This window comes from Coturnix japonica, chromosome 15 (assembly GCF_054131305.1).
Source record: "Coturnix japonica strain WE chromosome 15, WE-NBRP24, whole genome shotgun sequence".
NCBI classification, from domain to species: Eukaryota; Metazoa; Chordata; class Aves; order Galliformes; family Phasianidae; genus Coturnix; species Coturnix japonica.
Window position 1 is genome coordinate 13,769,184 of NC_140677.1, and position 14,386 is coordinate 13,783,569.

The window sequence follows — 14,386 nt, forward strand, 5'->3', positions numbered from 1 at the left end:
TCCTGGTTACAACTCAGATCTTGATTCAAAACAATGGGGTTGTGGTCAGGGAGGGGAAAGAAGTTGAATTCAAGATTTTCTGTCCTTCTACCTAAATGATTTGCAGTTTCTGAAGCTTACAGAGGTCCATGAGATAACAATACTATAGCTTCCAAGCTGGACATGCCAGAGCTGCATTGGCACAGGGCTGGTAATTAGCCCCAAACACGGAAGCATCGCTCGTTAACCTCAGATGCAGCACTCCAGTGACCCAGCTCTATTTCTCTCAAGACTTTGACTGCTGTCTCTGTGGTGCTGCCAGTCTTCGTGCTGTGTATGCTTACGTGCTTTGTTAGTGCATTTGGGAGTGCTGCATGTTAGGAAATATCAGAACTTGTAATCAATTTCAATTTAACTTGGTAAAGACATGGTTGGAAAGCTGCATCTTGCTGGCATATTTCCTTATTAGCTCCCTGAGAAAAAAGAAAAGAAACAACCTAATTTTTAAAACTCTGCTTTTCTTACAATTCAGGGAGAGTTTCCATACAGCGTTATAACCTCAGTAGTTCTTCAGCCTAACCATATAGGAACTGAAATTTACCTCAGCAACACCTAAATCACATTCATTTTCCTTATTTTGTCACTGTTTGATAGAAGGTAACAATCAGAGAAAACCAGATATCCAGCATCTGAAAACAGTGTTTGTGCATGCTATCTATTGTAGAAATGAAGACATTAGCAAACTTGTCTTAAAAGAGGCACACTTCTTTTTTGTGTGTGTGTTTGTGTGTGTGTAGAGATGACTTTGTACAGATTGGGAAAGGAGCCACAAACAACACATTTGTGATCCGGACTGTAAACGTAGGCTTGACCTTGCTTAAAGTCTGGGATGCAGAACACAGTGGAATTGCAGACTACATCCCCCTTCCTGTGCAACATGCCATTTTTCCTGAACTCACTGATGTGGTTGTAGGTGATGTCCTCTGCTTGAGTACTTTGCTCATAAACCAAGAAGGTAAGTGGCGTGTCAGTCATTCTGTTTGTGCAGCAATATAACTGACATCAGTCTGACTCTTTCTCGGGAAAACTAGATGCATAATTTATAATGTTTTCTCAGAATCAAATGTCACTGTTCTTGTTAATGATAAAAATAGCTTTGATCAGCTCTTCTAATTTTAATTGTACCATGCAATATGTTGCTCATATGGAATTCGTGAGCATCAGACTTCAGAGTTTTCCATTCTCTTGGCTTGAAAGGCTGTTTGATTTTTTAATGGGAGTCGTGCAAAGAAATTACTGTGATGGTATCACTTCACTTTCTGTTTTTATTCTTAGTATTAACAGGCTTTTGTCTGGGTAACTGCAAGTCAGCCTGTGTGCATGGGTGGCAATCAATGCTGCCTATACAATGGCTGTACGCATAAAGACACCACTTATGTCACTGGGGCATTTCACTCTTTGTTATGCAGTGTACAAATGGTGTGTCTTTACAGGCCTGCCAGGCATATGGAGCTCTTCTTCAAATAGTGTTGTTCAAATTGACTCCAAGACTGGTGTAGCTGTTGCAAGGGATTCTGGTGTTGCCACTGTCTATTATGAGATTCCTGGATTACTTAAAACATATAGAGAGGTAGGTAAGGTATAAATCCTACCAGAACTGTTGGAGTTTGTTTGCTTCAGTAAAAATACGTCCAATGGGATTTTAATTATATTTAGCAATAAGTACACTATATATATCTATACAGTTTATAAGTTATATAGTTTATCTAGGTAAATGAAAAATAAATATAGAAATCTAAATGATTTTGAAGGAGAAAACCTTAGAAATGCTTAGGTGTGCTTTCTAACCACAAGGCAGGAACATTTGATATGTCAAAAGTTACCTTGTTCTTCCTTTTTTAATCACCTGTGTTAGTATAATCTGACATTGATGGTTCATGGTTTGTGCTCATACTGTTCCTATACTGTACTTTTGATTGCTTGGCTACGGTGTTTCCAGATGCTAAACAAGTTTTTAAGTAAGCTTGGGCAGAAATGTCGTCAGGAAGTTTTAAGTACTGTACTATGTTACAAATTACCATTGATCGGAACTATTTAAGTGTTTGGGTTTTTTTTTCTACATTGCAGTTGTACTTTTGATGCAATTCACTGCATCATCCTAACATAAGCAATCAATCCAATCACATTTTGCCTCAGTTTTTTCTGCTGATAATTCATTTTGTTTATTAATACACTTTTTGTTACAAACGTACTTCATCCTTTATTCAGGTATCGATTAACACACCTCAGAGGACTACAGCAATGCACATAAGTGGAGTGAAAACCAGCGTACAAGGAGTTGCAGCCTCGAAAGTAATAGTTTTGATTGGGGAAAGAAATAAAAATTTGCAAGGTATGTTTGAGGAAAACAATATATATATATACACATATGTATGTATGTATACACACTGACTATTTATTGCAAAATATGTTTGTATATTCATGATAGATGTGTTTTTGAAGGGTTTGTGAAGCTGGTGTAGAAATTTCTCCATTGATCTGTAGTGCATATCCAGACTCCCAGGAGCTTTGGGAAGCACAGGGCCATGTTCTGAGCCTGTTACAATCTCACGACTAACGCAATAAGTAGATAATGGAAGGGTTGGTTTTGATCATATTAAAAAAATAGTTAAGAGCCAATCAGCTGAATACTAGCTTCTACATTTAATTGCATTTGCCTTCTCAGGAAGTTAAGCATGCTCAGTAAGGTTGACAACTGCTTTAATGTTTTTAATTTTTTAATGAATACTTTCATCAATTAAAACTCTGTAGTAAATAAGAGAATGTATCATGTTCTCACGTGCTTAATGAATAAGCTGTATTTTGCTTGATCGTAGTTTCCTTCTGTCATTCCCTCAACACTTAACACTCACTGAGCAGTATTTTATTGTATCTTACGTAAATTATTATCCCACTTACAAACATCTTGCCAGAAACTGAAATATAAATCAAGACTGCATGATCACATAAGTTATCCAGCAGGCACGTCTGAGCTGAAAGTTAACTCTACTTCATTCTTTCCTGTAACCAAATTACTCCTATCACATGTGTATGAATTCATATGTTTTATATGTATGTATGTATGTTTTATATATATATGTTATACACACACACACACACACACACACATATATATAAATGTGAACTTTTCATTTACTCTATTTAGATTAGGTGAAATATGTTTTAAGGTTATCATAATTTTGTGAAACTAGCTGGAAAAAAAGACAGCAGTTCTTTTGTGGGAGGCAGGAGAATAACTTGCTATTTCAAACTATGCTTTTGCTTTTATGGGGGAGCCCTGCAGTTACTTTTATTTTTTTCCTTTCCCTTAGGGGAATGTTTGCCTGCTCAGATTGAAGCCATTGCTGAATTACAACCACAATCCATTATCAGTTGTCATCTAAAATTTGACAGTGATGCATTTGACTTTCCAGCACGTGATATATTTACAGCAGAACCTGGATTTGATGCAGTTTCAGGTAAGATAAAAGAAGATGCCATGTGCTGTAGGCAGACACTTTGAATTCTGCTGCAGTGTATTCTAAATGCCCTAACAGATTTTCTGCTGAAGCCTCTGAGCTTTGTTGTCTTGCATCTCAGCTTCAGTGAGTCCCTAATGTATGCTCATCTTGTTTAGTTCAAGGGTTTTCTGCATTTGATAATGACAATGATATGTTCTCTAGAAATCAATGGCAGCCCATTCCTTGTGTTTGTTCCTGACTTACTGCTCTAAGGCTGAAAATCTCTGCTTTATACAATGCTGAAGAAGTACTCAGTGGAGAGGGGCAGCAATATAGATATCTGTGATACTGTACTTCAGCTGAGTAGTTCAAGAATAAAAATAAGTACCTTGTATGTGGTTTAACTGAGACAAGAATGACAGGCCCCATTTTTATTAAGTGATACAAAGTTTAGTTTAAGTATCCTTGCTTGGTCTCTTAAACTAAGCAAAATGCTTCCTTCTTCAGCTGCTTCAAATGACCACTCTAGTGGCAAACATTCCAAAACTGAAAACCTCTGCAGTAATAAAGAGCTTGTTGCTAAATGTTTGTAGGTGTGTTCTTAATAGACACCAATACCTTTGCTATATATTTAAATGCAGTAGAAGACGGCGATAAGAAAAGGAATTATGACTTTTATCATCTGGATATTGAGGATCATTAAAATTCACTGAATTATTGTGTTCAGAGTCAAAAACCTTTTGTACTGGGTGCTGACCTTTTAGAAGTGCTGCCACTGTCATTACTGAAGTATAACTAACCTTAATAATTAAAATGAGGAAAAAACAGTTTGAAAGTGAAAAATCAGTTGAAAATGATACATTTTGAATTCTTTGGATTCTGCAGTTTAAACATGTCTAGAACTTATCGAGCTTTGATGCTTCTTTGCCACCTAAGTGCTGTAAGTTTGGTGTTTTGTTTTTTTTTTTTATGGAAGCTGGGATTCTTACATAATTGCAAAGCATCATGAACTGAGACTTGAAAAGGGAGAAAATTACCAGATACTGTTAAAACAGAATTAATATTGTGAAAGTTGTCTACAATGTTTGATTCATAACTACAGGATGATTTTTAGAAGAGCCACAGTACCATGAATTGTATGGAAATGACAGATTGTCCACTGAGTTAGTCATTACACCCATCGTTTAAAACACTGCTACACATTGCATAACAGTGGCTGCCTCTGGTACTTTGTTAGGGGAAGAAAATAAGGATAAAACTGTTAAGTAACAAGCAGAGCTTGGTTAGTTATGCTTTGAATCTTCCTTGCTGCAGGAGGGTTTTTTTGCTGCACTTATTGCAGTGTTTAGTTTGGGGCAAAAATTATGCTGCTTTAGTGCCAGGACTATGATGCTTGGGTGAGTGATACACTGCGTCCAGTTCACCCACCTACTCTTGATTCCATTTGAATCTATCAGTTCTTCTCCAGAGATGTCACAAAGATCCCATTCTGCATGAAGGGAGGGGGGAAAACAAACAAACAAACAAACAAACAGCAACCCCAAATCACCTAAAAGAGCAATTACCAGTCCAACTTCTTTTGTATTTGTAGGACATTACACGTGTTCCATCACAATGCACAGGCTTACTGACAAGCAACTGAAGCATCTCAGTATGAGTAAAACAGCGCTGAGAGTTACGGCTTCAATCCAAGGCAGTCAGTTCTCCGGAGAACAGATTGGCACTGAGGTGCCATTTAATCCTGGCTTTTATACTGACCAAACAGAAATGCTTTTAAGTAATCATTACACAAGCGCTGATGTGAAAATATTTGGTGCCACTGAAATTCTTGATACCCTGGAGGTGAGTGTATTGCTGGAAAATATTAATCACTGTTAGAAGGGATTTTGAACTGTAACGTGCAACTTTCTAACCAAATAGACTCTGCCACATTTACCATCTCAAGATTGTTTTTGATTTGGAAATGTTCATCTTTAATACATTCTTCCCAGTTTTCACTTCTGCTTCAAGGTAGAAGTGTGTTAGGCTCACCTTTATGCTAGCTGGGATGTGTTAACTAGCACAGACTGGGGAGTAGGAAATCTGCTTGGTCTCCATGGCAGGGGTAGTTATTTGCCCACCGTTCACGAACCCAATAGAAGATGCTTTCATGTGTTTGGCTGAGACCCACAGAAGCAGCAGTTAGTAGGGCAACCTTAAAAAACAGGAGTGAAGTGATTCAAGTATGAGTGTAATATTACAATCAAGTGTAGCTCCTGCTGAGAGGTGAGTTGCCCTCGGTTTTGTGGTACAACATTTTTCTAAAGTATGGCCTAGGATTTGGATGTGTGCTGTGTTTTCTCATGTGATTTTTTTTTTAATTTATTTTATTTATTTATTTATTTTTTCCTTGGCAGGTAAAATGTGGATCACCAACGGTGAAGGCATTTGAGAAGGAGAAATCCTATGGGCTACCTAGTTACATAGTCTACACCATTAGTCTATCTGATCCAAGAGTTTCAAGCCAGGGATCCTTATCAACTACTCTAACTGTCTCTAGCCCTATGACTGACCAGACTATCACTATTCCAGTGACAGTAATTTATTTGACTGACAGAACCGGTGCACCAGTGAGACGTAAGTTTATCTCTAGACTTGTGCCAGAATAAAAGTATAAATTACATTAGTGTTTGAGATGATACAGTCTGGTGTGTTAAAATCTGAACTGACAGCTCACAGTATCATTGACATTCAAACAGCTCACTGTGCTATTGCTCATTAAAACCAAAGCAGAATATATTTTCCTTTTGGGCCAGCCCAAAATACTTGAAGTTGGCATAAATGTCCCAGTGCTAGAGTATCCAACAGTATTTATTTGCTTTGCTGCTGTTTACTCTTAGAACAAAAATGATTAGCAAATTGGGCCTGAGGAGAATAAAGAACGCTGCATGTCAGTGTCTTAATTTGTCAGTGGTAAATTTTGAAGAGTGCGTTATAGTCATTAGTATTGAAATCACACTAAGTTGATTAAATTTATTTAGGATAACTACTCAAACCGAAGGAGCCAAAAGACTGAAGAAATAACTACTAAAGCAAATTGCAGAGACAAAGTGTGCTCGTTACTTAATATTGTCCTTTCTTAATTGGTTCTACAGATGGAGCAAGTCTATTCCACCACTTTCTAGATTCCTATCAAGTAATGTTCTTCACGCTTTTTGCACTACTAGCAGGGACAGCTGTTATGATCATAGGTAAGAGAATAAAACGTCACTGTAACTTTTTTTTATATATATATATAACTTCATGCAGTGCTTTAGTAGTGAGATACAAATGAAAAATGTCAGTACTAAGTCATGTTTTTTTAACAATGTCTTGCAGCCTATCATGCAGTTTTCACACAAAAAGAACAGCACGCTCATCCGGCGTTTACCCCAAGGACGCCTCCTCAACACAGCCATAACAGTAAGCAGATGTTACCCAGTTACAAATGAAGTAATTGATTAATCTATGTACTGCGTTTGAATTGAATGTAGGGATGCGTCTCTAATTGTCTCTATTCTGAGTTAAATGACAACAGGCTTTGTGCCAGTTCCTGGAAAATTTCTTGTTGATCTCTCCTCCATGTTCCCCCAACTGTCCTCTTCTCCATCACTAATTCTTTTGAAACTCCTGTCAGATGTGGCAGCATTGGAAATGGGTGTGCTGGAAGTCTGAGAATTTATGAAAATCACCAGGAGGGCAGAGGGGAGATCCACAAGGATCCAAGGGGAAGTAAAGCAGTCTCGGTTACTGATACAATGTGCTTGGCAGCAGCTGGCTGGTTGGTCAGTTTGTGTGACATCAGCTGAGCTGCAGCATGGCCGCTTTTCTTGTTCTATCAACAAGCTGTGAGGTTCTGGGAACTGGGGCTCCTTTAAGAGGCAGGGAAGGGCAGATATTAGGGGGATGAAGAGCACAGATCTATGGAAGGCTTAATTATGTTGCTCAGGAAATAATTTGTTACTTTATTGCTTTTTGTCTTGCACTTGGATTTACCTTTATTGCTTGATATTGTAATTAATTCCTGTTTTACTTATTGCAGTATTGTAGAATCAAACTCTTTCAGAGGTATATAAATAATGTCTGTTTATTGCAGAAGTCCATGATGAACAGTAGCAAATAATGTACACATTATTACAAACATAGCTAAAGGTGTTAGAGACTTACAGTCCTATTTGAAAAATGTCTGACACTTCAAATTAAATATGGGAAGTTCAACCTGAAAGCTATTTGCTGAAGTGAAATGTGTTGTGTCCACCTCAGAAAGCTTCACTAATTCTTTAATCAAAGTTCTTAATGAAAGGCCTACAAGGTTTTGATACATATGGGATCTCTTTTCAACAGCCAGTAAGTTAAAGGGCTTCTTCAACTCAGAATAGATGGTTAGATGGCAGTTATTTTTTTCCTACTTCCTCCACCAATCCTGAGTATGATGGTTTTTCTTGTTTTCCCCTTTGTTTTAGGTTTCTCTGTATCACCTGTGCTTTCCTTCAGCCCTCAGTCCTCAAGCAGGAAAACAACTCCATCGTCCACGCTCTGGAGCACTGATTATGGTTCCCGTTAGAGATAACAGCACTCTTCAGCATGAGCTTGGACTGAGATGGAGTGGGGAAAATAGTGCCTTGAAGGATAAATTTCAGAGCTTTTGCTGTTTTAATGCAACTTACATAATCTCCTGAAAATAACCAACTTATTTTTTCTAATATTTAGAGCTCTTTGCATTTTTTTATGTACTTCAGTTCTCTGCAATTTATTTTACCTGCTGCTTTATGCAAAGTTGATGAGGATGAATAGGCAAAAAGCAGAGTTCATGCTAAGCTTGCTTTCTTGCACTTCATGCAGTTAGAGATTGTCTAAGTGACAGCGACCCAAGTTTATTTACTCTTGCAAAAAGACTTTCTTTTCACTAGAATTTTGAAAAAGGGAAATAGAAAAACAGGTTAAATATGAGCCAAAAATATGAAGGATTGTGTGTTTCAAAATACTTAATTTTGAGTTGGACTCAGGAACGTACTGCACTGATGAGTATTCTTATGTTTAGCCTTACAATGTGATTCATCATCTTAATTTGCTGTTTAAACATCAGGAATGCTGGAACAACTGTGAATAGATTTTGATGTGTTTTGGGTTTTTTGTTTTGTTTTGGTGGTTTTTTTTTTTTTTGCTTTTTTAACCAAAAATCAAAAAAAGAAACTTAATGTCTTACAAGTGTGGCTTCCGCTGGGTACAGCTGCAATTTCCTGTCTTGTTACTGTGTAAGCACTTTTGTGGATTGGGAATGTGAAAGCATGTGCCTTCTAAGAGGATTTTCTTCTCATAGTAAATGGTTTTAATTGAAGGCAATTATTTTACCTGATGCTGATTAAAAAATATGTTTTATATTGGTTATTTTACACCTAGAAGTACCTCAATAAAAACTGAGCCACCTCTTGTTACCACTAGTTACCTGATGCACTGGAAAGTAAGTGGCTTATTTCATACTTAGAATGGGTGACCTTTTCAGTTGGTTCAATCTGCTTAGCTCTTTGTTTGTGTGCATAATAATACAGTCACATCCAGAATTAAACTATACAGAAAAATGTGACTGATATGACCAGACTGAGGAATATTTGTACTTGAATATCCTATTATCAAGAGCACATTTGTAAGTCTTTTAAATACAGTGCAACGTTTTGCTGCATAAGAAATTTTTTTTTTTAAATTGGTTTATTATAGCTTTTTTTCCCTGTCTGCAAGGACGCACAGAGTTAAAATGCACAATTCAGAGTACATCAGAAAGTATTCTGCTCTATCAGGCAGCTGATCACTGTATGTTCATATATATTTTTGCCTTCTAAACAAGATGGCAGTGAGGTGTGGTGACTTGAACTTCTTTCCAAATTGATTTTGAAACTAATTGGATGGGACTTGTTATGTTTCTTGGTCCTTAGATACTTCCCTGAGGACAGAAAATAGTAACTCAGGTGGACGTCTTCATTTGCAAAATTATAATCATAATCACAGTAACTTTAATATGCAAACAGTATTTCATAGCTGACAGATGAGGGATTGTTTACATGTAAGTAGTATCACTGTTTTAATTGTGAATAATATTCTGGGTGTATAGACTCCCCTAAGGACCATAATGACAGTGATCTCCTGCAAAGTGTGAAGAATTATACAGAAAAAAGATTTGAAGGAATGTATGGCAAACAGTGTATGGTATACATTTTTGGTTTCATATAATGTTACAGAAGAAGTGACACTGTTACACATTATTCTGAGTCTTGTATAATTTATTTTCTAGTTTTGGAAAAAGTGTGCCTTACATGCTACTACTACTAAAAATGGACAATTTGGTTGTAAATAATCATTTGTATCTGTATTATTTAATAAAGGTTTGTAAGAATCCTTCAGTATACTGCTGACAAACTTTCCTTTTTGTGGCTACTCAGAATTTAGCATGTAATCCTATTAGCTGTACTTCCTCTCCTATGTTTCATGCCCAGCCTTTGTGAGTATACCTCTCCTTCCACACCACCAGTGCAACGATAAGCCATTTTTTCATGTGAAAGTTTTCACATTGGTTTTGTTTTACGACATATTTCATCAGGGGAGATGATGGAATAGATCATAGAAGATAACATCGAAACAACTTTTGCATTAATGTGGATCACTGGAAGAAGTGCTGCTCTTACACTGTTACTGTTGTGTTATTATGGTAACTGCACTGATTAACAGAGTAGTCCAATTAATGTGTTATTGTGCATGTTGTATGGTCTGTAGAGGTAAAATGCTTATACAGTGTAGCTGGAGAATGAATGAGATAAAGCTTTTGAATATATGCCTTTAATGAAAAAGGAAGGTGAGTAGAAGCTAGTTGTCTCATCTTAAATCTTCTAAAAAACATGGTTTGAATTTTTTAATCTACTATTTCTTGTTGAGAGCTTTTTAGTTTAGTTAAGTGGTGTCATTTCCTACTGAAGTCAGTGCTGGTGGCTGAGGAAGCAGTTCTCATCCCTCTCAGAAAGGAAAGAGCTATGAACATCTTAATGCTATTGTGATGAACTTTTCAGAGATGCTCCAGGAAAGCTTTTATTCCCCCTCTTCCTTTCACTTCCCACTCAGCCCACCAGTTCAGTACTGAATGTCCTGAAACACGTTGCTCCAAGGGGTGAAGATACTTTGGTAAATGCCCACAGTTTATTTAGACTCTTTGGGCAAGTAGTTGCAGTTTCCTGGTATACATCGTTATGAAATGTGATTTGCCATGCAGTCCCAGAGGGTGGGATCTGGTGAGGTCAAGTTCTCTGAGCCTGTTGCTGCCAATGCAGATAACAGCAGTGAACCACTTGCAGCAGCTGGGCGCCATTTTGTAGGTGTTGTGCCTCGCCTTTCCGCCACAGCAAGCTCCCAGCCAATCACAGCAGCCGTAACAGATGGTGCTGCAAGGACGTGGCCTGTGCTGAGGAGAAGCAATGGCCGCCACACAGAAGCTTCTCTCAGTCCTTTTACATGCTTCTCTTTTTGTTTGTTTTTTCTGAAGTTCTAGTTGGGAACCTTGCTATATACTTTTTTTCCTGTTAGTTGAAGAATTGGAGTGGATATGAAAAGTCATCTGGAAGGTACAGTTGTGCACTCAGTGATTAACATTCATGGGGTATAGGGAAAAGGAGGAGTTCACTTTGTTTGAAAGCAGTTGAAATCCTGGTCAAGTTGTGCTATCTGCATGGAGGGAAGGAAAAGCCATGCTAGCAAAGCAGGCAGTGCTGGCTGTATTGCTGCTGGCAAACATTCAAGTGCTTGGAAGGAAAAAAGTACTAGGAAAGTAGTTAAATTAACAGTCCAAGGATCGTGCCAAAAGATCACAAAAAGATCAGAATGTGTGTTCCCCTGGTTTTCCTAAACACCCTGGCCTTTCCTTGCAGGACGTCTCCAGATAAGAGATCCTCTGCCAGCAATACAGCTTTGTTATAGCTGCCTACCTGAGAGGCTTTGGAGTTGTGATGTTCACCAGTGACTTTCTGCAACTTGCTGCTTGCCATCCATGTTATGCTGTGTCTCATCATTACCCTGTAATGGTACAGAAGCTCCCTGATTGATCAGCTGTAAGTGGAAAAGCCCTTGATGTGACATTCAGTTGACAGGCAAGGTATGTGAATACAGATGAATTCTGCTTGTTTTAAGTGTTTGTTTTTCTTGGGAAGGCAACTAGACCTTTAATTGATATATTAACTTTATGTAGCTAAGTTAGTCTGTGTAACATTTGTAATGTGGTTAAAACCATTCCTTTTCAGCTCTTTCCTCATTATCTCAGTTACAAGTTTAAGGTTTTAGCTGGCTTGAAAAGCCAGTCACACTTTCTCCATGACACAGATAATCTACTTTTACTTCATAAGAACTGTATCAAATTTAAACTGGAAGGAAAGGTCACTCCGTAAGGAACAATTATCCGGCTCAAGATCTTTATGCAACATTAGATATTCTGTGTTATATTTTATTGGTTTCCTACCCATACTTCAAAAACATGAGTGTTATTTTTAGTTCAGGTGAATCTGGGTTCAATTCTCAGCTGTTAACTTCAACAGGAAAACTTCTTGGTGTAACTGGGCACAACAGTTGGGTGCATCATTTCATAGATTCTTCTCTTGAAGCTTGCAGAATTAAGTTCTCCTCGATTCATATTTATCATCACTGTGTTTGAGCTGTGAATTTACTAAACAGGAAGTCTAATGCCATATTCCATATTTTCCCCTCATATCACTTGTCTTCTCTGTCTTCAGAGCTATTTTTATCACAGCTACTCTGTTTACATCTGCAGGTGCCTTGCTCCAGAGCTCTTTGTATTAATAAACCATTTCCTGCAATTTATGTCTTCACAATTCAGCATGGTATCTTGTTTCTCTGTATAGTGCACTAAACTCTATTTCAAACCTTAAGGGTCTGTTTCACCATAATTGCTAAATGGATTGCAAGATGCGGTTGCTGTTTTCCATTTACAGACATAGTGTATGTGTTCATTATTCACCCAGTCATCCAAGTTCTCTTCTTAGTTACTACATCACGTTTAAAGTGCTGTTTCCATTTTGCATAGTTCAAATTACTATTTTGCACCTTTTACTTTTGCATTTAGCAGAAACAAGTGTATTTTCAAAGACTTGTATATAAAAATGTGTTATTGTTATGGCAAATTTATTCATTTTTCTTCAATTTATCGTAAGGAATACATTCTTACTGAGTAAAAATAAGGTAACATGATTAAAGGCCAAGATTTGAAGCTGTAGCCACAATCCTGCACACTTAATGTTACAACTGTTATTTCTAGGAGCCACTCCCATTGCTGTTGAGGTAAAACAACCATCTTCCACTTGAGCATTGATAAAATCTTAAAGCTAAGTAACATTAAGATGCTTATTTCTAAATATAGATTGCCCCAATTCAGATATTCCTGTAGATAATGTAGTGAGAGGCTGCTTTATGTGCACCAGATATCAAACCCTTAATAAATGCCTGGGGTTTTAGGAGACATTTCTAATGTCTCTTTTCCTTTGTGAAGAACGGTACAAACTTCATCAGAGATGGTCTGGAGTTTCTTTATATGTGCTATTGAGCTCACATCACTGATGTCATTTAGCAGCTGTTCAGCTTCTGCTACAGTGTCATCAGACTGAGTCTGTTTTGGAACCTGGCCAGTAATGACCAAGTATGGAATGGAGTTGGGAGCAGCACAATAAATTTTAGTTGCACTTATTGAGCAACACTTTGGATTTTCTGGGGCAAATAGAATGAATGAAGGAAAGTCAAATGGGTTGAACATGGCAGAAATGGAATATGGAAAATAAGTCTGTGAAGAAAAAATAGTACGTTTGCTTGAATTCTGAGTTGCTTGTTTCCACTGAAGATGAATACAAAAAAAATTGCTAAGAAATACTGAAACATTTTCAGAACAACCAAACAGTAGAATTGACTGTGTTCTCTATGAACATAAGGAGACATCAGAGACGTGAAAGCGAAGTTAGGTGGACTTTCAGGACTTAGAATATCAGTAAAACATATCTGCAATAAAAGAGTAATGTAACATTACAGTATGCAGAGTAGTACAGATACCATTTAGGTACTTTTCTGTGTACTTTTCCGTGATTTCATCATGCAAAAAATGAAGTTGTGGGGGAGGAGAAAATCTGAAGAACTGTCTGAGCTATCAGGAAACAAAAAACTTCACAGTGTTTTCTGACCCAATGAATATTCTATTCCCACTTCCTCAAGGTAAGTGCTGTATAAGAACATTATTTTCATTTTTGTGTATGGAAGCAGCGTGTAACATTAGCAGAGAGGCAGGCCCATAGTCATGGCTAATGGTGCTTGAATGGGGCTTCAGTCTTTGGCTGTAACAGTGGCATGTATAGTAACTAATTTTTTATAAGCCAGTGTGTGTTAATGGCTTCCAGTGATGGCTTTAAAAAGAGGGAGAATAAGTGAATTGTCAGGATAAAGTCCAATAACTGAAATACAGCTACTGGTAAACAACCTCTGAAGTTCTATCAACAGCTTAAAATAATTCTTATCAAATTTGTTCCTTTTTGAAAGAGACAAGAGGTGGGAGATGTTTTGTGGCATATGTTTTACCTAGGTTCTCAGAATTCTGTTTTCTGCTAAGTTAAAAACTGCCCCCCAAAAAACAAGATAGTGCAAATAGTCATATTTTAACCAAAAGGAAGGGGGAAAAACTCATTTTGTAAAGTAATAGCTTGTAATTTGACAGCATGCGTCATTTGTGTTATTATGAGTGAGTCATAAATAAGAGGCACTAAAAAAGTTATTTTTCAAAATGTTTCAAGGTAACAAAGAAATTACCTCTGAAGAAATGTTGATAACAAGATAACAATCCATTGAATAGACTGCAGCAAAAC

General features: G+C 37.3%; 1 protein-coding gene across 5 annotated transcripts in view; it reads left to right on the forward strand.

Annotated features, from left to right (window-relative positions):
• The window catches only part of NUP210 (nucleoporin 210), a 52,028-nt gene extending 42,133 nt beyond the window's left edge, over positions 1–9,895 (forward strand). For 3 of the 5 annotated variants that reach the window (XM_015874797.3, XM_085516538.1, XM_085516540.1), the window contains 9 exons: positions 777–994; positions 1,473–1,609; positions 2,248–2,371; positions 3,351–3,497; positions 5,071–5,321; positions 5,876–6,095; positions 6,614–6,709; positions 6,837–6,920; positions 7,961–9,895. In XM_015874797.3, coding sequence (XP_015730283.2) covers positions 777–994; positions 1,473–1,609; positions 2,248–2,371; positions 3,351–3,497; positions 5,071–5,321; positions 5,876–6,095; positions 6,614–6,709; positions 6,837–6,920; positions 7,961–8,061 — 1,378 coding nt within the window. In that variant the 3' untranslated portion in view covers positions 8,062–9,895. Of the gene's footprint in view, positions 1–776; positions 995–1,472; positions 1,610–2,247; positions 2,372–3,350; positions 3,498–5,070; positions 5,322–5,875; positions 6,096–6,613; positions 6,710–6,836; positions 6,951–7,134; positions 7,288–7,960 lie in introns of those variants that run through there. The other 2 variants (XM_085516537.1, XM_085516536.1) reach the window with 2 other exon arrangements.
• The last annotated feature ends 4,491 nt before the right edge of the window (positions 9,896–14,386 follow it).